At 34.5% G+C, this 24174-nt stretch overlaps 2 protein-coding genes across 2 annotated transcripts in view; one reads left to right on the top strand and one right to left on the bottom strand.

Annotated features, from left to right (window-relative positions):
- Smp_029800 (putative 4.1 G protein) overlaps window positions 1-2992 on the bottom strand; it is a gene marked incomplete at its 5' end in the record, with an annotated part of 25578 nt that extends 22586 nt beyond the window's left edge. The window contains 2 exons of the mRNA XM_018799518.1: window positions 1196-1375; window positions 2950-2992. Coding sequence (XP_018651299.1) covers window positions 1196-1375; window positions 2950-2992 — 223 coding nt within the window. The remainder of the gene's footprint in view (window positions 1-1195; window positions 1376-2949) is intronic.
- An 8517-nt stretch (window positions 2993-11509) lies between these two features.
- Smp_138300 (putative tetraspanin) lies at window positions 11510-23941 on the top strand (the record flags this gene model as incomplete). The annotated part of the gene is made up of 7 exons (XM_018799519.1): window positions 11510-11584; window positions 11640-11831; window positions 11885-11959; window positions 14042-14243; window positions 18563-18732; window positions 21609-21692; window positions 23405-23941. The coding sequence occupies 7 exons, from the start codon at window positions 11510-11512 to the stop codon at window positions 23525-23527; spliced, it is 921 nt and encodes a 306-aa protein (XP_018651300.1). The 3' UTR covers window positions 23528-23941.
- Window positions 23942-24174: the final 233 nt, after the last annotated feature.

The raw sequence follows: 24174 nt of genomic DNA on the forward strand, positions 1-24174 counted from the left end.
CAGTGCTTCCAGGTTTTCCATGGTGGTCTAGCTTTAATTGACTAATGATTTCTGCTATATAAAATTACCAAAGGCTCCAAAAAACCCCCTTCTCAAAACAATTTTACGTTAATTAAAGTTATTCGGTTTTCTAAACTAAACAAAAAGTGTATAAGTTAAATTATGTATTTAAAAAGGTTTTTAAAAAATGATTTAAGACTTCATTTACAATGAGCGCTAAATAGATTTCAAGATATTTGTATATGAATGATCTATCCAACAATTATGTGAACTGAGCTAAAGGGCTTTTAAGTTATAAGACTTACAAAAACTTGGAAGAAACTCTAAAAATACTTATAAAGTATGATGGGATGTTTATAAAGATAAGGATTTGAACATAACAGCTTTTTTTAATATATCAAGTACTTCAGTAAAGGATTTTAAAATTTTAGTCTAATAGGTGTTTGATTGCTCATTGCTCATTGCTCACAGTTACTTTTATTTTTATTTAGAATTTTTTGTTTACGAATTTGCACATTTATGTGTCAACTTAATACTAATTTTTCTTATTTGACCACAAAAAACAATTACACACAACATCATAAAGTCGAAAGGTTTATACAGAGTTAAAAAAATTACAATGAATGTTATTTTATTGAATAAGAGTACAGATTTACGAGTCTCTGAGCATTTATAATTACTCTGAAGAGAACTCGTGGATAGAAGCTATCGTTAAATAACTAAGAGACTTTAATTTGTGTCTTTAGTTTTTATTAAAATTAATATGTTCTAAAGCTCTAATATCAATATTAAAGATTAGGCATGTAATAAACTTAAGGAATTAAAGTTTAAGGCTAGGTAAATGAGAATAAGTGGTCCAAAGGTTAGTATTCTTCATAATTAGCTAAAATCTTTTTAATTCATACTGGTTTTCAGAAATTATTACATCGAGAATCTTTCATTTCGAAATGAGTTTGCTATTTAAAATATTATGAAAGTAATTTTTTGTAACTGTCAAAGTTTTTTTCAAGTCAATCATTTAATTCATAAAACTAAATAAATATGTACTCCACCGCTTTTGTTTGTAGGGATGAACTTTAAAATTCACCAAAACACTTTTAAAAATATTTTACATGAAAAGTTGAAGTATCTGGAAAACAAATGAGTTTATTTTTTGAAACCCTGTTGATGAGTTATACACAAAACAACAACAAACCTTGAAGAAGCAATGCCGCCAGTTCGGCTGCAAGTTGTAAATCATTACACACTAATTTTCCTTTGTGTATATCTTCACGTAGTTGCAACACAACAAGATAACGTGTATACTCATCATGTAAGTTATGTGGATCAGATGCAAAGAATTTGACTTTTAGCGAAAACGAAATTGATGTTCTATCTAAGATAAGTAATAATTTAAAAAGTTTTTGAGATATTACCATACAGATATATATATATATATGAAGTCACTATCTACAAATTATATTCCTAAAGTTTTAATCTATGATATCAGTTTTGTCTTATATTGATATTCAAATATTTTCCAAAGATACTGAGATTACGATAGCAAGTGTGGATGCACATTGTCTACATTGTCTTATGAAAAAGTGCAAACTACAATTTAAACAACAACGCCCATATATTTACCAGTTTTGTTAACCAAAAAATCATGATCATCCAATTGTCATAGCGAAACTTTATGAAATTTTACAGCATTTACCTTGTTACATCAATGTTCCATTTAACAATCACTATTCCAACAAATTAGCCTGATGGCTTGTTATATTTCTAAGTCATAGTTGTTTCATAAAGGCAGCTTTATACACCTATACTCAGTAGTTCATTTAACATAATCTCATTATTCTCACGTGAAAAGTACCACCCATATCGTGAAGGTTTACTATATTGAAATCTAACAATTGGCGAATAGCCGTCCTCTTACTTTCATAACTTAAGCAATAAGGTGATGACTTTGGCATTGATTTACATTCAAACCGCATGAACAAATAAATAAGCTTTGCTTCCGTTTACATTGCGCACAATATGGTCTGAAACCATGCCTGATCAAAGCTTCTACACATATAAGCATATTTTTGTAAAAAAACAACTTCACGAGTTGAAAACAAATATAAATGCATCTTAGATTACACACTGAACATTGAAGGAAATAAAAGTGACAGAAGAGCCCGTAACAATCAAATCACTAATTAGTTGGGTTATCGATAAGACTATAATTTATGGACGACCTTTGAGCAACGCTAAAATGACCTTGTAACGTCCAACTACTTACCAGGGTTAAATGAGGATCATATATTAGTGTGAAGAAATAGGATATTCAGTTGAATGTTAGGGTTAGGAATTAGATTGAATCTTTTCATCACGAACTAACACCACCTATAATGCAAGAATGGTATTTAGTCATATGAGTGAGTGGATTTCGAGCCAAAACCCAAGATCTGCTATCTAAAATGTGACTGATTAATATGTAAATTATACCCTTGCCGTCAAAAGTTTGGGCAGTTGACCTACTGAATGAATCACCAATACAAATAAATTAATTCGGAAAAAAATAAGCCGTACACCCGAATATATTTGGTGAATATTACGAATTCTTTATGGCCCACTTTGAAACTATCAATTCATTCTCTCAAAGGATCCATATACCTACCAATTGCTTGTTATGATCAGAGAAAGGCTATTACCTAAGACTGGCCAGTCATATAAAACATAATCTTGTGATTTGACAAATAACTACATAAAGTAATGCTCATACAATTATATGTTCTGTATCATCCCCAAAATCTAACTCCCAGAGTACAGTTGTTGAAACCACCAATGATCAAAAATAAACGCCTAGCATGTAGCCGAAATATAAATAATATCACTAAAAGGATTAACGAAGCTTTAGCTGAAAACAGCAATGTGTAACTAACACATTTACTCATAAATCGAAGACATACAACCATAACCAACTTTTATACTGTTTCTTGATTTTCTTTGTTGGGTCCAGCCACATCTGAGACAGGATGTTATAACCAATCGAAATGACATACCGGAACGTCATTAAAAAATTGCAAACCAAAGTAGTCTTTTTCTTCTACAAGTGCAACATATGCAAACGCTATATCATACAATGCAGATCCTTCAGCACTTTTCTGTAGAAATTAATTTTGTGTATTTTAAAGCATTACTGAAACATAGAAGGTTTGTTCAGTGCCATCAAGATAAGCTACTTTGCATTCGATGTCTGATTTTTTAATTTTCTTGCTTTTGTTGACATATATAGGTTCTTCAACATGACTTGGTGTGGGAGCAGACGTGTTTCGTCTGAATCTTTTGCTAAAAAACCGAATTATGGCGGCCATTCCCGGGTAATGATAATGCAGTCTTAGGGCACGGTAAATAAGTCCGAGCGAAAACTCGATTTAGTACTGATATCAACCTTAAAATGTAAACTGCAGTAAGTGCAAACAAACAAACCAGACAACAACACATCAAAACTCTGACTTGTTCCGCTGGACTTTTTAAAAACATGTCTTCGGAAAAAATTGAATATTCATGTCAACGAGACGGTTCAATTTTACAAACAGAATAGTATTATAGATCCAACAAAACTAAAATCACGTGTAAAACTAGTCGAAAGAATCACTTAAGAATCCCTGGATAAGTTGTTTGGTTGCGCTTTAAGTTTTTTTATGTGGAGAGACAGCTAGTACATAATGCAGTTTCAAAAAGACGTAAACAATGTCTTCTGTGGGGCCAGTGAAATGTCACTGAGACTTAGCCGAATCATCCGTCAGTCGGGTCGCTGAATGTCTAGCTGTTAATAGATCATAGTCAAGTTCAAGCACAACCAATGCGCATCAGTCAATCTCACGCCATGGACTGGCCCATGAGGTGGAGGTCGAAATTTTGTTTGTACCCACTCTTACTAATATATTCCTTGAGAAATGTCTGTTGTGTATACGGTTTTCGAAGCAGCAGCACCATTTGTATTGGAAGGAGCAGTAGTCCGCGTTAGGTGTCGACCGCAAGATATGACTTCGAAGTTATTTGGTTAGTCACACCATTTCCATCTAACTCGAGTATGCCCCAAATCATTCGACGTAGATCATCTATGTTGGTGATCTACACTTTTATTTACAGGTCATCCGCTTCGACAACGTAATAGTAATACAAAATCTAAGCCAGTCTGTTTACTAGTCTAAATAGGCTTCAAATTGGCCATTTCACAATTCATATCTTATTATTTGGATACAGTACTCAAACTCATTAAGTTTCATCCAAAAATATCAAGATACACAAGTTACAAAACTATAACACACAAGAGATTCCTGTAACGATTAGGCTGATGGGATCATCTTACCTATTTGGAAGTCTTGTACAGACAACTTTGTATATGGCTATTTCCTTGGTGAACATCTCTTTCCATGGCCGTCGTTTTGCAAAGTTGGCCTAAAACTCACTAATGAATGGTGTTTGGTTTCTTGTAGAAAGTAAATACGTCAAGGAAAAGACCAGTTTTTCAAGATAAATTCAATGAATGAGACTTCAAGCTATTTAGACTACTTTAAATATGCATCTATGACTCTAATTAACACGTAAAATATCCCCTGACAAATGGACAGAAGGACTTCTACTATGACCTTGGGTTCATTAAGAGAATCGATGCTGGGTATATCAAACCGTGAGTCTAATGATCCTGAAAGCGTGAGAAGAAAATCAACCACGAACAACACTGTCGAAGTTACATCTTCATTGGTTTCGTTAATATACTTGAAAATTTGGTCATATTTAATCTCTTTTGTACGACGACCATAGTTCGTTCTCAAGGATGGTTTTATTTTGAGAGGATTGATTTAGATCCTTGTGCAGAGAAAAAACACTTAAGAGGCAATTTAAATCTTCCTGCATTATATTTTTAGACTTTGACCAATACAATGACATGACGCTGCTTGTGTGTTTTTGCACATTTTTTGTTACGTTTGGATGAACTCATTAAATTAGTGTTAGAATAAGCTTTTCTGTAAGTTATATACGTCCGGCTCATCCGAATTGTAGTGCTCTAATTCCACTTGCCATTGTCATTCAAACAAATTCTTTCAAGTACAGTACTGATAAACACAAAATTGGTTTTAGAATAGGAATAGAACAATTTTATAAAACCAAAGAACACTCTACGCCGAGAAATGGAGACAGACATGAGAAGAATGAATAACAACTGGATAGAACTAAAAGGGAATACCGAAGATAGTGCGTGCTGAAGAATGATGGCCAGTGGCCCATGCTCGATTAGGGGTAACAGGCACAAGAATTAATTGAAAGATTATGTATCGTCCATTTTTCACCGGATTTAGCAGCTGAGTTATATATTTCAGTTAGAAACATTCAGTGTTCTTCATCTTCCTTACTGTATAAGAATGATGTTTGTGTTTTACATTTTACGTGTATGACTGTCCTACACGTGCAAAAAGTTGGCATGTCTGCTGAATAGGACTCATAGGGTAGTTCGTAGATAAATTTGATGCTTGTATGAAATGATGATTCCTCTGTAGATTTGTAGCGGCATCGATTCCTAACCAAACGATCTCTGAAGCCGAGTATATAATTTCTATAAAGATTTATATTCAACATGTAACACAAAAGGAACGTCAACATTGGTAAACGCCGGAACATTCATCAATAGGATGACATGGCTCAGCCTTATAGACGTCGTCATTATGTGTGACATTACTAGCGACATTAGATATATTATTCTATCACCAACTCAAATGTGTTTTTCAGAAGTGCTGAGTATCATATTGTTAATTGTCACAATACAATGACCCTGTGTAGACAATCATTCGACTTCTAGATAAAACTTTATAGATAAGTTGTCACATCATGAAATAACTACGATTTTATGATAAGGTCTATTAGTAAAGTAGTATTGATGCCAAACTGTATCATAATTCTACATATTTTCCGCACTTATTAGGAACTCTAAATACACTGTGTTCGTCCGCGCTTAACGAGTTCTACCCAACTTTAACTGAACTATTCCGGGAATGCCCAGTAGACGTACAGACTCGGACACCCCTAATCATCCTGGGTCCAGTGTACATCAAGGGCACCACTAGATTCTGAAGGATAAGTTTCCGCACTATGGGTCTTATGCGACATCAGTGGAAAACCATGTGAATACGGTTAAACGATAGCCTAGGTTGTTCACACATATAAAACCACGCAGACATGTGTTTTCACACAAAAGGCACACTGACCTTGGAATATGTCCCGAACACTAATTTTGTGTAAATATACACAATATTTTCAGACCCGAGAACTTCGAAATCCGTGAAAATAAATTCGGTCAAAATTAACGAGAAATCGATTTATTCTGGATTGTTGTCAGTGTTGATATTTCTCAAAGTTTCAGCCCCGTATGGTAGATCCGTCTTGACGTTCGTTTTGAAGATGCTGACTTTGATGTTGGCTTGCAGATAATTGTTTTGAGTTCTATATGTTCGTCAACTGCTGTGTTTGCTTTATCAACCCTTGCCTTTGCGTCTGCATCAGAACAGTAAATGAGGAAATCTAGAAAGAAAACGCAGGAAAACATTAGCCGAAAACTCTGTAGGAAGACAGAATGGACCTACGTCATATAACTAAACAGACTGATAAATATCAGTGACAGCGTAAGCCCAATGAAATTTGACAACCATGACTAAAACTAACAGCATTTAACCTCTAGTCCGTTGCAACATACGAACCATCATGAAAATGCGCTTTTTTATCAACTTTCACGTATATATACAGCTCATTGTTAAGATGAACGGTTGGATTTCATAAAAATAACTTGTTACAAATAGTTTGTTATTCAATCCACGTTATTTGTAGTTATCTTTTACGGAGTTTGAAAGTTACTCAACGTCCAGTACTCCGCCTTGTATCGCATGAATACGTACAGCTTTAAGATTAGTCTTAAGGATTCTACAAGTATTCGGAGTTTGACAACACCTTAGCCAGTAACAGCCTTTATGATCGAGATGTCCCTACTCAGTCAATTTAGAAGTCAGAAGCAAAGAATTTCGAAGATATAGTTGATAGAATATTGATATATATATAGACGTGACTGATCTAAACTGGTGACTGGAGAGCGTACACACTCGTGATCTGATGCCAAGTGAGTCCAGTAAAGCTAGTATGGTCAGCATCAAATGTTCATGACTTAAAGAACTATTGATTTCGTGGATCCAAAAACCTCCAGAAGTACTCTGAGATATACCGAACGAAACCGAAAAATGCCATGTGTAACCAGCAATGTTACACACCACATCACGACTACAGGACCACCTGTATTCTCGAAAGCATGCCGACTAGCTACCGAGGAGCTGAGGTTGGCCAGAAAAAAATTTGATCACATGAAAGATTTGAGAGTCATCGAACAGCCCATGGACATCTCCCGTGTACATGGTCTCTAGAATGAAAAGCAAATGCTGGCGTCCAAGTCGTGACTACTGGCGTTTGAATGAGAAAGCCATTCCTGATCGTTACCCGTTGACTCACTTTCACGATTTGACAGCTACCATGAAAGGTACAACTGTCTTTTCAAAAATTGACTTGATTATTTGCTTTGACCGAATTCCCATAGCTCGTAACGGCATTCTAAAAACAGCTATCATCACTCCTTTCGGTCTCTGCGAATTTTTGCGAATACCTTTTGGTCTAAGAAACGCTGCCTAGACTTTCCAAATGTTCATAGATGACGTTCTTCGAGGTCTCGAATTCGTACATGCGTATGTTGATGACTGCTTGATTTCAAGTTGGCACAGAGAATCTCATATCCAGCATCTGGACCTTGTCTTCGAACGACTGCAAAAGCACGGCATTACTGTAAACATACAAGAATACCACACCGGAACCAACTCCCTCGATTTCCTCGGACACACTATTGATGCTCAAGGACTGTAACCTCTGAGAAGCAAAGTAGCGGCCATTCCGGATACCCAGAACCGACCACGTTCAACAGACTAGTAAGTTTCTATAGACGGTTAATACCCTTGTGAAACCTCTAATCAACTAACTTCGTGGTGATGCAAAATCCATCAATTTGGACGATACCGCGCGAAATGCATCCTCCACAGTTAAGGAACTCATCGCAAATGCAAACTTGCTGGCACATCTAGACACATAGAAGATCATTATTATCGCAGTAGATGCATCCGACTCAGCAATTGAAGGAGTCTTACAGCAATGTGTTAACCAATTCCGGCAACCATTGGCATTTTTCTCGAGACAGTTGATAGACACTTAATCGAGGTATAACATTTCCGTTAAGCAAGTCCTAGCCATGTATTGTGCTGCACGGCACTTTCATGACTCTGCTGAAGGCCGAGAACTCAATCTTTATATCGATTACAAACATCTTACCTTCTCGTTAAGCTTATCTTCAGATAAGTACTCCTCTCGAGAGTCTCGACAAATGGACTACATTTCGCAGTTTACTTCATACATACAACACATTTCTGAAGTAACTGATGTTGTTGCCAACGTCTCGTCTCATATATCTCCCTTGAATATTTTCCAACAAATCGATATTCTTAAACTTGATCAGCTTCAAAAAACCCTTATCTTCAGTACGGGTTATCTTCCAGAAACTTTAAACTACGTATTAGGCAAATGAGGACATGTAAGCAAACTTTACTATGCAACACATATGTAGGGATCATCCAATCGTTCTGCGTTATTATCGACGGAACGTCTTCATTATGTTGCACAAATTTTCTCATCCAGTTGTTCGTGCAACCATCAAGTTCGTGGCAGAAGGGTTTTTCCGGCCTCGTATGAATAAATACGTGAAGGAGTGAGCACGCTCCATGTACAAGGTGCTAATAAATTATCATCTGTCCTCACATAATTTCTTTACGGCAAAGCACAACACTTTGGAAGTTCATTCGAAAGTCATTGTTTTAACATTTCATTTCACAATTTATATTAAGGACACAGTTTGAATTTGTACATTTTATGTAGCAACAGGACGGATTGTATGGTAGTGTAGGTTTTCTGACTTGTGACTTTTAAGAATTGGGTCGACTTGAAACTTTCTAATTGCCTGTGATGCCAAATGTTCTAATCAATAATATACAGCGTTATCGTACGAAAAAGACATGCATTTTCAATGATAGTGGACATACCAAAATAGTATAAACTCTGTTATGCTGTTCGTTTACTCATGATGCAACTTGGAACTGACTAATGTGTTTCAGATGTGATAAGCCACATTTTCAGATACCGAACAACAGAAAACAAGGTTTACAAAGTTTTGGTGTTTCCAAGCCTTTTTGTTTTTTATTCATGTTTATAGAGTTTTAAAGTTCATGTTAACGAAGACGAGCAATTTTTTATTGGAAAATTAGTTAGCCTCATTGTTAGTTCCGTGTCCACACCTTTTCAGCCTATATACGAGCCTACCTGAGATGTTTAAGTTTCCTTTCAGGGAATAGTAACCATTACATTATCCAGTCTGAATAATGTGTGCAATTTTTTATATATTATAAATAATTAACAATGCACTTGAACCCAAACAAGTTTGTGTAAGTTGTAACGTCTTAGCATCACAATAATGATTGAAGGATTTCGTATCTTCAGACCAGCAGTCCTATTAATACATATACGACCGAGGTAGATACGAATAGTATTGAAGCGTTCAAATTGAAGAGCGATTGAGATGTTTATATACTACATTGCATCTGGTGTGTATAATCGTGATCAAAAAGTTGACCTTATTGAAGTCTTACTTATAACTTATCGTATAACCGCTGACTGAAAATAAACAGAAACTTATCATCTTATTTGTTCTACTACTTATTATGACTCCTGAAAACCTGAAAAACTAGTCTGCAAGATCATATTAGTAGTTAACAGTTATTTCAAAGCATACCAAGCTTCCCTAATCCAAACAGCTCTTCAACTGTTGGTTTAGTACTTTGAAGGAAACTTATCATATTTACGAATAAGACATTGATATTCCTCAATTAAGCTAACACACAACATTATTTCGTTCCTTATTTGATTATTTTCGCGTATCATATGAACGAAGTAATATTAACTGTAAGAATCAACCAACTAGAGTGTTGGGGAGCTAACTAGTAGTACCATTTTACATCCCCAAATATAACCCACGTTCCTGCTATTGTGGTTGTGTTTGTGACTCTTAATCGGCTTCAATAATAAACGTAGTTCCATCTACGAACATGGATTTGGTTCTGTATTAATATTTCATCACTAAAGTCACGTTCGATTTAGAACGATATGAATATCAACTCATAACACATAAAGACCATTTAGGGCCAGCCTTCCTGCATAAATTGTCTTTTAGTGTTTTATATCAGGTGAACAGCAACGATTAACCAAACTTAGCATTCTATAGGAATATTGTTTTTATTGCTTAGTAGAACAACTTTGTTATCATATTAAACTCAATACAACGACAAATAAACTCTTCTTAACACTTTTTCAATCAGCTAAGTAGAATACACACACTAAAAGTGGGTAGGAAACTTTATTACTAAAGCCTAACAATAATGTACAGAGCTCAAATGTGTATGTACTTTATCAGACTTACCTAGATATGAACTTGTTGATGGTAACCATATTCAAGTATGTACTTCTTTTACTTACAATGGCCAGTTCACATATGCATTTATAACATATCTTGCTGTCATCAAATACCATATGATTAATTGATGTTTGCCATGTATATCGGCCGTACTCTTTACTAATGGTGAAATATGTCTTCAGAAGTCACTTCACCTAGCCCCAATTTGTGTTATTGAAAGTAAACTTTACTCTTACGGTTTAAACGCAAAATAACTATTGCTTAAACTCAGAGATTCGTTGTTCGATATACGATTGTCTCTACTATGTGAACGATATCCGATTTGTCCAAAACGTTCAACTGAGTAAGATCCTTATTTTTTAAGGTTTTTTTTGTCTTCTAGCTTGATCAACAACTATAACTGTTCGATCTTTGCCTAAATCCTAAATTTTAAAGGGAGTTAATTTGTAATGACTCACGTTTTATGCGTTTACAAGTTTCTTAGATAGATTTTCTTTCTCTTTGAAAGTTGAATCGAGCGAGTCGTTTTAATTTAAAACAATAATAAGAGCATGCAGCGTCCTTTGATGTTGGATGTTTTGTGCCTCACAGACATTTTTATCTATACTCCACAATCTTCACTTGATGAGATAACAGTTATTTGGATGATCTATGCTTAACCAATTCAAAATTAGATAAGAGACCTATTATTTTGTGCACTGCATGAACATGTCTGTATATAATCATTTGTATGTCCAAACTTTGTTGAACTAAAATTAATTACAAGGATGTAGGCCAAGCTGATTTCGTGTACAAAACGCTCTTCCATAAAATTAAAGTGTCCATGTTTTCAAAACCTTATAAATCTTACTTTCTGAATTAAATTCTAAATATTGAATAAAACGGATATTTGATTTAAATCTCAGTTGTTTTTTTAATCTATGTACTTCTTAACAGATGCATACAATCAAACAAACTAATGCAAATATACCTTCACGTATCATTGGTTTATTGCTTTGTTTACTGATCACTGTAAGCTTCATATTATTCGTATTTCTTATTATTTATGTTGAAACTTACATTTCAGTTGTTCGGTGCAGTTTTAACCGGTTTTACAGGTCATATACTTGTTGCTTTTGAACAAATCAGCGAAATATTTGGAAGATATGTATTATTTGGTGGAATTTATGTTATACTAACATGTGGTATATTCATTGTATTGGTTGGTTTGCTTGGGTTTTTCAGTTTCATACATCCAAATCGATGTATATCTATCACGGTAATTATTTTTATACTGATAAAAATAACAATGTAACATTATTTTCCTTCCAGACTTGCGTTGGTGTAATTGTTCTCATTGTTATTACTACTTGTACATCATTGATTGTTTATATGTATCCTAAAACTGTAAGTTTAATTAAAGTTTCCAGCATCTTAATTTTACATAAATTTTATTTTCCATTCTATACTGTTTGTACATTCGATACTATTTCCACTGTTTTAAATATTTATTTTTATGAAACCCTTATCTTGCACAATATGCGCGATAACATGTAAAAGAGGTTAATTTATTGAATGAAAAAATGGAAAACTGACATGTAGAAGTCATCACATTATGTGATAATTTCTGGTTGAACTTAAAGACATCTAAACATTTATAGTGAAGCAATGAATGTATTGTAAATTTAAGCCCGGCTTTTTACCACATAATTTACTCACCAATCGAAATACGACTTATCCTATCTTAGCACTGTGCCAAACAAATGACGTTCGACCGGTACGAGCAGCCTACAGTAAAATATCTTAAATATTCTTAGCTTTCTTCATAAAATCTATCTGTTATAGTTAATAACATGTTCATCTTAGATGGTAATTCTTTATTAACAAAGATGACTTCACAACCTTCGTGTTCTTCTTCAGCATTGATTTAAAAAATTTTCACATCATATGAGTTTTTGTATGCTTTACTGAACAAAATATAAAGCTACGATTTAATGGAGAAATATACATTTTATGAATACATTGTATGTAGTACAGTGTCTTTCGAATTGCCTTGGTAAAAGCATCAACTTCAAGACTATAATAACTTTACGATGCATCCTAAAATGTATATTGGACAATTATAAAGTTCATCTGTTTGGTCCACATAGTTGTCTTCTTTTTAAATCAACTGATACTTACATTATCGTTAACCACAAGACGGTGAATTTCTGTGAATTTTACTCATTTTCACCACTGACTACTTATAAGTAGTCTAGGTTTTACGTATAATTTTCGTGTCCACTCCAAAGTTCCCGTCTATCAAATAAACTGCTTATCATAAGAGACATTCTTTATCTCACAGACAGTAGTGGAATCCATCATCAATGCATACGAAAGAAGTACTTTGAGATACGACAATCAATGAAAGTATGCGATGTGCATCGTCAACAGAAAAAAAATACCTGTTGTCGCAACTAACAATAATAGGAAACTAGGCATTTAAATATTTTTTCTAATCACTTGGAATAGGTCCTTCAGATAGGACAACCACAATCTTACAATTTTTCTTGTGATTTATTTAATAATCTTTTTTATATGATCCAAACTGGGTAAAATCGAACAGAATTTCATGAGTTTTAACTGGAAGCTTTGAAGGATGGATCTCAATAATTTCAGTGGTGAGATAGTTATCAATGATACCCGTAGATGGTGGTTACACAATACGAAGACTAATAAAGTTTAAAATTCAAGTGTCAATTCGATTGCCTGAAGATAATTCACGTCCTGATAGTCATCAAGGTTCTAATTTTGATCTCTTACATAGTATTAGGTGTACACTATTGTTGAGTTCATACTAGCACTAAATATAAGTCCACTTCTCTTTACCTTTTAATGGTTGCCCAAATAAAGCCACCCCGCGATGTAGGCTATCTTTAAATATGAATATTCTTAAATATGATGGGCTCAAGTGAGATTTTATAGCATAGTTAATTTATACTGAAAATCATATCATCGTTCTATCACTTTGAGTATGTGGTGGATCTCAGGAAACGAGCCTACTCAAAATGTAACAATACGCAAAGTTACCAATAATATACCAAAAAGAATTAACACTACAAACCTAAACGTATGTCTATGAGTAACGAAAGTGAGTAACAAATTAATGATCCGGGTCAAAGCTCCAACGTAGTGTGGGAGAGCCTAAAAGGATGTTATAATACTATTATAATCTTCAATCAAAGGCCATGGCCAATAAAGCAGAAGAATGAACGGCAGAGAGAGTGTTTACATTTTAAGAACCGCGGTATTGCAGTGTATGTTAGATATAACCAAACAAATATACTCGTTTCTTTACCATTGATACAGAGAAACAGTGGATATTGAATATAAATGTGGTTACATATAAATGTAAGGTAAATCAGTTTATAAAAATTATTATTTTGACTAATATTAAGATTTGTTTGGCAAACATTGTATCCATTTAATTTTTTCCCTAATTCTGTACAGATGACAAATTTGATATATTATCGAATGATCAAAACATTTCCAAATTATGGCCAAAATATGCAAATAACTAATGCATGGGATATTATGCAAAGTAATCTTAGGTGTTGCGCTATACATAATCGAGGTTGGTCGGATTATAATCAAACTGTTTGGTACAAACTAACCAACACTGATATACATCGTCATGATGAACTTATACCACGTATGTATTTGTGTTTTTTTTTGGGGGGGGGGTAAATTAAAATGATATTTTTGTTTGAAACATTCATACTCATCTGTTGCCATCTGAATACACTGTAAACTACTGCATTTAATATCTGGAGATTTGGTTTTTACTCATTGTATAATTCATTTAGTTGTCGTAATTTACTTCCGAACTGCTTGTCACCGAACAAGTGCAACTTATTAGATTGTATAACAATTGATATCACAACACATGTATGCACAACAAAGGTGATCGTAATGTCTGGAATTTTTATTTCACGAGGCTATGGTAGCACCATAATCCAACACCTAGCTTTTTACTGCTAAGAATTATCCAACATAATTCAACCCTTAATATTTATTTTTTAACAGAATCAACATTGCGACAGAAAAATAACTGAATAATTTACCCTGCGTTGAATTGTCTTGAGGATTTTGATCAAAAAGAATCTGTGATACTTGAGTTCTCAAATCAAAACGCGACATTTGCCTCGAAATAAATGGGACTATAAGTAAAAAGGCAACTTAAACAATAAAGTTTTACAAAATTAAAATAACGAGGTATCTATGGGGCATCAGCAACGCTTCAAGATAGAAGCAGCGAAAATGTGCTTCCTTTAAATCGGTATATAGAAACAATTATTAAAAGAACACAATAAATCAAGGTTGTACCAAGGAGTTGGGTCATGTCAGTAATGTCAATTAGCGAATTGAACCGAGAGCTCTGCAACAACAAATATGGGAAATTTCTTCAAATACATCAATTTCCAATGAAGTGAAGGCAAACTACTAAGAATGATGAGAGAATACAACTACAGTAATTAAAATGGATCGAACTTTAAGAATATTTGTAGATACTCAATGCAATTAAAATACATCAAAAAACTTAATTCATCAACTGTAACTTAAGATGCATTTGAGATATAATTGACAAATAAACTCATCAATTATGGTACTACATGCCAATCATCTTGGCTCGCTTTAGCCTTGTATGACTATACTGTGTTTATTCCCTAATCACAATCTTAGATGTTCGTCATAAATGATATTAGGTTTTCTGGAATCATTTTTTCAATCATCTAGTGACTGTTTCGTACGTTATTTATATCTCTCTCTTCTTTCCTCCTTCCTAGACTATTAATTTCAGTTTTTGTATATAATAATGGTGTTAATTTATATTTTAGAAACACGTAAAGCTTATCAAACGAAATAGCTTACTCATTGTGACTTTGGTCTCATTAAGACTCTGCGTCGGACAACCTAGGGACTAGCTTAGGATTTTATCTATAGTTAACTAGTTGCTACAATCCGTATAATATGAACATAAAAATCATTTAGTTCATTTTTTGTATTGGTTGTATGAATCTTGCCATTGATGTTTAACGTTGCAATTGATTAGTCTCTTATTGGCGTGTGTGTATCTAGTTCGGATTGCAGAGATAAGAAGAGATGGATGGTAACTAGTAGTAGATTCCAGGACGCTCGTTTCGTCCCATTTGGGACTCGTTGGCTGGATGTACATGCATTCCACAGTTGATGTTCACTACAGGACTCGAACCGGGTACCGTTTTCTTCAAACACCGTTGCATTATCCATTTAACTACTGAGTCCAGATGGCCATTAGCTTGTGCAATAGAGTGAAGTTTATAAGAATTATTTGTTTAATCTGACTTATTAGGGCAAATTCGATTTATCTTATTGATTTTAAAACCTACAACATGCTATTTCTTCCTTGTTTAATCTGCACACATTTCAATATTTCAACTTAGTCATTCCCATTCTATCTCATCTATCAGTTACTTCAGAATTGTTCACTTTTACAATTTATAAAACACACTCATTGTTTTAAATTGTTTCATTGACATTATTCTCAATAAAAATGTAACTTGATTTTACAAAACTTCCCTGCTTAATATAAGTAAGAACTTATTTAGACGAACAATGTTGAAATTCCACTCAAAATTTGGCAAATATGCCTTAGTTCAAAGATGAATTACTTACTTACTTACTTACGCCTGTTACTCCCAATGGAGCATAGGCCGCCGACCAGCATTCTCCAACCCACTCTGTCCTGGGCCTTGTTAAAATACAATTTCATTTTGAATAACACAAGTCATTTTACATTGAATAAAGTCAACAAATACAAAATAAACATTTGATCATTTTTCATGAATGGCTTCCGAATACACATTTACAAACTGTAAACATATAAAATCACTCTGTTTACCTTTAACATATTAAACCAATTTCCCCTTTCTCTCAAATGGTATTCGGCTTTTAGGTATCATTACCAAGGTTTGACTTCATAATTTCGAAAAAATTGAGCATTGGATAGATTGTTACAAATAAATTAATATATTTGTAATATCCCCCCAAAAATGCCCTGGTACGGCCGAGAGTGGGGAGAGTCCGCTCTACCTCTCGAAAAGCTCTCACATGGCCACACGTATATAGCCTCTGCCAATGAAGTCCTACTCACTGCCTTTTCATGGTGGGGGTGTTCTCTACAAAATTGAGAGAACGAAAAGCGAATGCCCGGCTCTTTAACAGGGTTGGTGGACATGGAAAGTTTACTTAGGGGAGTTGGAAAACCCTGATTCCAAACCAATGGTGCACATGGGCTCCAGTATCCTGAAGGGAACAAATGGCGTATGAACCAATCGTTGGTCACCGGCTACCATGGGACTGCATCTCCTCACGATGCTCCACTACCTTGTGGACCAGACCTTTAGGTCGAAGGATCCGCGTGTGGCCCCCTAAGAAAACCACCTGCTTTAGTTTGGGCACCCGGGCAGTATCACAGCCCTCACGCAAACCGAATGAGATTTGTGCGGCGTATATCTATCTGGTGCTTCCTTGTACCAATATTTATGTGTTTAAATAAATAAATAAATCCCAACGAGTAGAGAAATTAAATTTCGTGACGTTTCGTGATTCAGTGTAAGCCACTTCTTCAGAGAATAACTAATCAGATCGAAATTAATCCAAGTTTACCTATCTTCGAATGATTGGTCCCTTCTAAAGAATTTAACCGAAACGACACCAAATTTAATGATCAATACAGTAGTGTTTAGAGAATGTTTTTCTCTTAATCTGATATATTCATAATCATTTTCATCTTTACAACAGAATCTGATTGATTTATTATACCTAATCCTTATATTCATATCAACAACACTTTGAACTGTGTCTCATTGTCATAAGAAGCAATAATTTAATCTCTAAAATATAACTAAATTAGATTTGTTTGCTTATCTGTAAAATAATCATTATTATTACTACTTCATTTAGGTGCTTTAATGTAGGTAAGTTTAAATTCTTAGAATATTCTATTATTCAAAATGCTTCAATGCTGAATAGTGTCATCTAAAATATTTAATCACATTCAGAACATTGGTTTTTATATTACAGTTGAAATATTTGCTGAATTAGAAATCAGTATATAACATGATTCTATCCCAAGAATAATATTCACAAGTCTATAGTACCGAATAAAAATTATATCTACTGTACTACTTTGAAGGTGTTTTCATAAAATTCACTACATTAAGCTTCTGTATGTCAAACAATATGAATCCGCATCAGCTGGTCGTGGATAAATCGGATAAAGTATAAACCGTTTGATCAAACTGTTAATTAATGATATTCATCAGTATAAAGTTGTGAAGACTGTTGAATTTTACTGAGATGACAAACCAAATTTAAATTAGACACTCATCCACAACTTTGAAGCACTAGATGACTGTTTTGTCCTAGTACAGGACTCCCCAGCAGTATGCACCCACAACCCCGGGCGTTGGACTCGAACCCAGAACCTTTGGTTTTGCACACAGACGCTTAACCCTGTGGATCACTGGTCCGCTGTACAATGGTTTGCAAGTCTGATTTAGACATTAACATCATCGGAACCCAACTCAATGGTTTAGAGGCTAAGCATCCGCGCGCGAAACCGAAGGTCCTGGGCTTCATCCACGAATGCGGGGTTGCGGATACATACTGATATGAAGTACCACGCTAGAATGAAACGGCCGTTCAGTATTCCCTAGTTTTCAATGATGGCCTTACTTAGATTGGTTCCTAACTTCAAAAAAATATCTTAATAATAAGCTGAGATCGAGTTTTACTCATTTTACATTGCGCATAACTATAGCTTTGGCCTGCATAGATTTTTACAGCTTTATTTTGTGGTGCAAGCTTTTATCACAATGCAAATATTATAACTGTGTTTGCATAAACATAGAAAATCACTTATATCATTAATATGATATTTAATATGTTCTCTCTTGTGTATAAAGAAATCTTTATTGATTTTTGTAGGTACAAATCTTTACTATCATTTTGTCCCCGTATCTTGTTGCTTAACTAAAATTGATGGTTTGACCGGATTCCCTTTACAAATTTATCGTAATAAGAAACGTTGTCAAAATTGGCAATACGGTCCACCAACATTCCTAAATGGTCCACATAATGATGCATTATATTATAGAGTAAGTTGATTCATGTTCTGTATTTCCTATTTCAAAGTTCCATTTTGTGACACAGTCGATTATACAAATTATCTATTCGTGAATTACCAACATTACATTGAAATAGTTTAAATACATTTCACTGGGTTAGAAACATTTTACATTTCATCAAGAACTGATTTTGTTTTCTTTTCAGGAAATTCCATTAAAATTAAGGTGCATAGGGTAGTTGTACACCGTTATTTTCACGTAATTAGGTAGCTTGAAACGCAAGTCGTTAAAAATGTGATATTTAAACAAAACCCATTACAGTAGTTTTATTCAATTATTATGAGGAGGCAAGAAATAAGTCTACTAGTTAGGAATTAACTTCAGTGGATAATGAATAATCTATAGTTCTCATATCCTTAGACTGCTTATTTATTAAATAACATCCAGTTGTGCCTATTTCAGTGTTCGAAACTTTATATATAAGTGAGTTATTTTTTAGAGAATCTATCCTTTTGATTTATAGTCTTGTCTTTCATATAGTGAAGATTTGTAGCTCTGGTCTTTGATGTTGATTCATTCGAGGGTTTGAGTGAATAATTATGTCTAGTGAATGGCCAACACGAGCCTACATCGTGTCATCTCTCTTCACCTATCGATCGACACTGAATTCTATAATTTTAAAAACCGAGGACCCATACTCTATAAAACGCCCTTTTGCTCAAACTTATCACCAGGGTCACTTCTGTCATTTTACATCATGTACGTCTCATTATAGTCCATTTTTAAAAGGTCCGGACGCACCGACAGATATTGACTATAAACCACACCTACGTATTGCTTGAATAGTGGACAGACCAGGTAATCTCTAGTCAGTCAGTCCTCAAAATAAAGATTTGTTTCTTATGTTAAGATCATGAATCGATCAATTTCAGACCACTATTCAGAACCTATAGGCACCGGACAGTCGTCTCGTCCGATTATGGGACTCTTCAGCAGTGCGCGCCCCCAATATCACACGTGGGACTCCAACCTAGGACCCTCAGTCTCGCTTAACCTCCAGACCACTGAGCCGGTATTCAAAGGTGTTAATGTTCAACTTCAATCAACCCATGAAATCGCGCAACCTTCTTGTGTTCGGTAAGTAACTGCCTAACACCCGACACGGTTGAACTCTACTGGTCACAGCTACTCACTAGTAAGCACACGATGATTATTAGTATAGGGTTATGGAGATTGTTGTTAGATATTTGTTACGTTTGCTCACTTGGACTATCTTGTTTACACTACGTTCTTAATTCTGTAGGGCCGATTTGAAAAGAACTGCTTGATAACCCGATGAATGTATTTATCCATAAACAAACATGCCAATAATGAAATTATATTTTAAATTATTAAGAAATTTAAAAACCCTAATAAAGCAAGCAATTTATTAATCTACACAAATAAGCTTACTATTTTATAAGACCATTGTTGGAAATGTCAAATGAAATTAGATAATATATAAACCACAAAAATGTGATAGACAGAAAGAACCTATTCTTCTGGCTACGTGTCTGTAATTTCGTGAGTAACTAGTAATCGACTATAGGTTCCTTTGAATCAGTACTCGTGTATTTTGGTAACACTGAACAAGCAATGTCTGGGCTAGGAATAGTGATGTAGCTGTAAATAATTCCCCAAAATCAATAGCTCAGTGAATTAGGTAAGGGTGGGAAGTCGATTGGTGATGTAGTAAATTGTTATTAAATAAGGTGGTTGGGGCATGCGTTACGTATGCCCGACCACCACCTACTGTTATATCCCCTGGTGAATTATGAATGGTAAATCTGAGGTCTATTTATGGACAAATGTAATATGCCTATTTCCTATTGTATAGTTGTTAAATAACTGACCTAATCGTATTCGTGTTCCTCTTATCATAACCTTTATTTTGACCTTTGAACTATTATTATTGATTACTTTCCCCCTATTCACAGCCACATTGGCCAATTATTGTACATATGTTATTTTTCTATTTTTTGGTATAATGTGGTCTGTTTGGTTAGTATATTAACCCAGTATGCTTGTGAATAATGATTCATATTGCCGAGGCTGTTATTTGTGTTCTGGACTTAACTGGCTGGGCGAGGCAAATAGCAGGACCGAATAGTACTCAAGACTGCTCGTACGATTTTATGCATCATCATTGCTCCGATCAATAAATCCACTCCTCTCTAATTGCACGTTCATATATATTACGAGGGCATACGTTATAACACCTACCTCGACGGACGACGTCGTCAGGAATAGGAGTAAGCTGAGAGGAATCTAGTGGCGATCATACCAAAACATGACATCAGCCCTCGAAGCCATGAAGTCAACCGGACAGCCATGTTAACAGATGTGGACTACCTGATTGTGGTCCTCATAATTATAGCAACCAGTGGTCAGGGACATTGAATGGCCCGGCTTAAAATCGTTTGCGATGACACAGATGTATCCTTCTTCGTCTTCCCAAAGATTTTAAGCTTCCAAATTCTTCTTAACCTTTTTTCATTGCACTGATTTATATTTTCTCCAACAGTATCCTCGATACCTAATCTTTTCTATTACCACTAGTATTGTTACTACCCTAACTTCCCTGGGATTTTCCCGGACAATTTCATCTCCATATGTTAATAAGGTATGGTAACTTAAACTGATGTATTTACGTGCCGGTTTCTACGATGTGACTGACTGATTTCAAATTATCCGGGCGACTTGCATCAATAACATGGTTTCGTGAGTAGTCCTCACTCCCCCACAATCCTTGTCATAAGATATCACCAATCAAAAGACATCTCCTTGCATTTTAACTGCTGAAATACAGTTCTTCAAATACAAAAATCCTAAGCCATAACAATATGTTCATTTTTCTTTTTACTAAGGGCTGTTTTAACCTACTTGTCGATTATATTGATGCATACGCTGAATATATGCTCGGAATGGGATTGACAGTTGTTAGTTTATTGGTAAGTGTTTCACAGTATCTTATTTCTAAATCAACGAGTTAATTATCAAATCCATTTATCTGCACGAACGTGTAATCAGAAACTTAATTCAGTCAAAACTTAGGCTGATAATTTACTGGTTTACTTGTTCAGAGCTGTTGATCAACAGCTGCGAAGAAACCACTCTTCCTGAAACTACAATTCAACGGCGATTTAGCTGATGATGTACTACGGGATAGACTGACTAAAGCAGTTAAGAGAACGTTTAATGCAGCCGACCTCTTTCTTTCTTACTCGACACGATCTATGGTGATTCCCCAACTAAAGGATAAGTTACCTGGTTATGCCACTTCTATGTGTATCTATAAATTCAGCTGCTCCTGTGGAGAAAGCTATATTGGGCGCACTACCAGACAACTGAACCAAAGAGTTAGTGAACACCTCCCTTCGTGGTTAGGAAAAGGTATGGTCAAGTCGATACGGAGCTCGATTCTTTCACACTTGATTGATAGCGGTCATGAAGTTGACAGAAACCAGTCTTTTGAAGTTATTTATCGTATTCCTACTACTTTTCCTTATGGGGTTCGTTCTCGTCTCTTACACATAGCAGAAGCTATAGGAATTCGATCCAACAACCCGAGTCTTTGTGTTCATAAGAAATTTGTAGCACCCTTATCCCTCCCTTGGCCTTAATAAATAATTTTATTTTCCATACTCTTCGTTTATTTTTCTTCACCCCCCTATCAATTATTTACTTATAATTTTTCTAATATTCGCTTCACAGTCCAATTATCTGAACACTTCTTATTACGTAATCTTATAGTTTCTATGAATGTTATTTCAGTGTCTATATTTTTCTAATCATTGACCTATTTTCCTATTATGTAACATTGATTAAAGCCTTTTATTATTCTTATCACAACTAGTACACCTGTCATTACACTATCAATTTGTACTTTTCACTTATTATTAATTTTGATTATGTAATCTATTCCACTGTTATCATTGACTCATAAACTGCCTTGATTGGTTTAATAATTTCGTATATGCATATAAATATTACTGTATATTAGAGTAAAGCCTGATGAGGATCTAATCGAAAACAATATTGTTCGCTTATATATGTTTATCCAATTAGTAAATAACATTAAATTTGAAGTTTACACTCACACTAAAACCATAGTGCTACTAAAGTATTTATGTGGTAAACGTATTTGCAAATAGAAACTAAAGAGGGAGAAAACAAAACGTTTCTTAATCCAAACAATAAATCGGTATGTCGGAAAAAGTTTTAACTACGTAAATCCATTTAATTAAGTCTGGTAAATCATCAACTTGGAAATTCGGAAATCCCACAATATGTTGATATATAACTTAACTGGATAGTATTTTAGTAATTCGATTCAAATATTACGAAGTTTTCTTCGAAAAGTAGAGAGAGATTGAGATTTGTGGTCTATGTCCAACAAGCTAACTAATAAATATTCGTATTCCAACGTTGTAACTAAAAATATATGTTGATATGGCTTATTTACCAAGTAGCAGATTAGTATACCTTGAACCGATGTTTATGTAAAAGCTAATCATACAACCCAATTAGTAAAACTGAAATAGGTAAGAAGTGGGATTCGACCCCGTAACTTCACCAATTGAAATTTGCCAACTTTAATCGTTTGAGCCATTCCTTCATAAGAAACCATTTTCCTTCATACCCTTTATTCGTTTTCTCACAGATAATCCTATTTCTGTTGCTGCTACATGCAGAACTTAAAAATAATCCAACTGATCTACAAATGTACGACACAAACTTATTAAAAAGCAATCATAATTATTATTATTGCGTTGATAATAAATAACCTGCACATATTTCAAGGAATGCCGAATTTTAATGACCCACCATCAGTTCAATCGTTTGATCCACTATTAAAGTCTCCTAATTTAATTTCTACTTGGAAACTCTACACGTCAACTCAATTATCCGTGTCAACAGCAACTGTACTGTCAGGATTTGGTCGCCAACCCTATCATAAAATAAACGTGACTAACATTTACACCACATGGCCGTCAAGTTTTATCCAAAATAATTCCCTTTTCACAATCCAATACATGTCGAATGCATATATACTATTGTAATCTTTGCTGTATATACTTTCTAACCTGTATAAACTACAGTTTTCTTGTATGACTTTGACAATACATTAGAAAAAAGCTTAACCGTCTTTTCGGAATAAAAACAATTGATTACAATAAATACAAGCTTACCAATTATTATAGTCTATATTTTATGCTACAGTTAGCTTATCAACTTGTAAACTTCAATATTTGTTGTAACAAAGCTAGACAATTTCCTGGCTGCTTATCTCAGTCGGTCAATTACAACGTATGACCAGGCACATATATGCACCGGTCCAAGTTCCATACCTCATTAGCACAACGAGATAAACACCGAATTCATAGAAGTAGTTAATTTAATAGTGGTAATATATGAAAGAAAGATTGTATA

This window comes from Schistosoma mansoni, chromosome 3, assembly GCF_000237925.1.
Source record: "Schistosoma mansoni strain Puerto Rico chromosome 3, complete genome".
Lineage (NCBI taxonomy): Eukaryota > Metazoa > Platyhelminthes > Trematoda > Strigeidida > Schistosomatidae > Schistosoma > Schistosoma mansoni.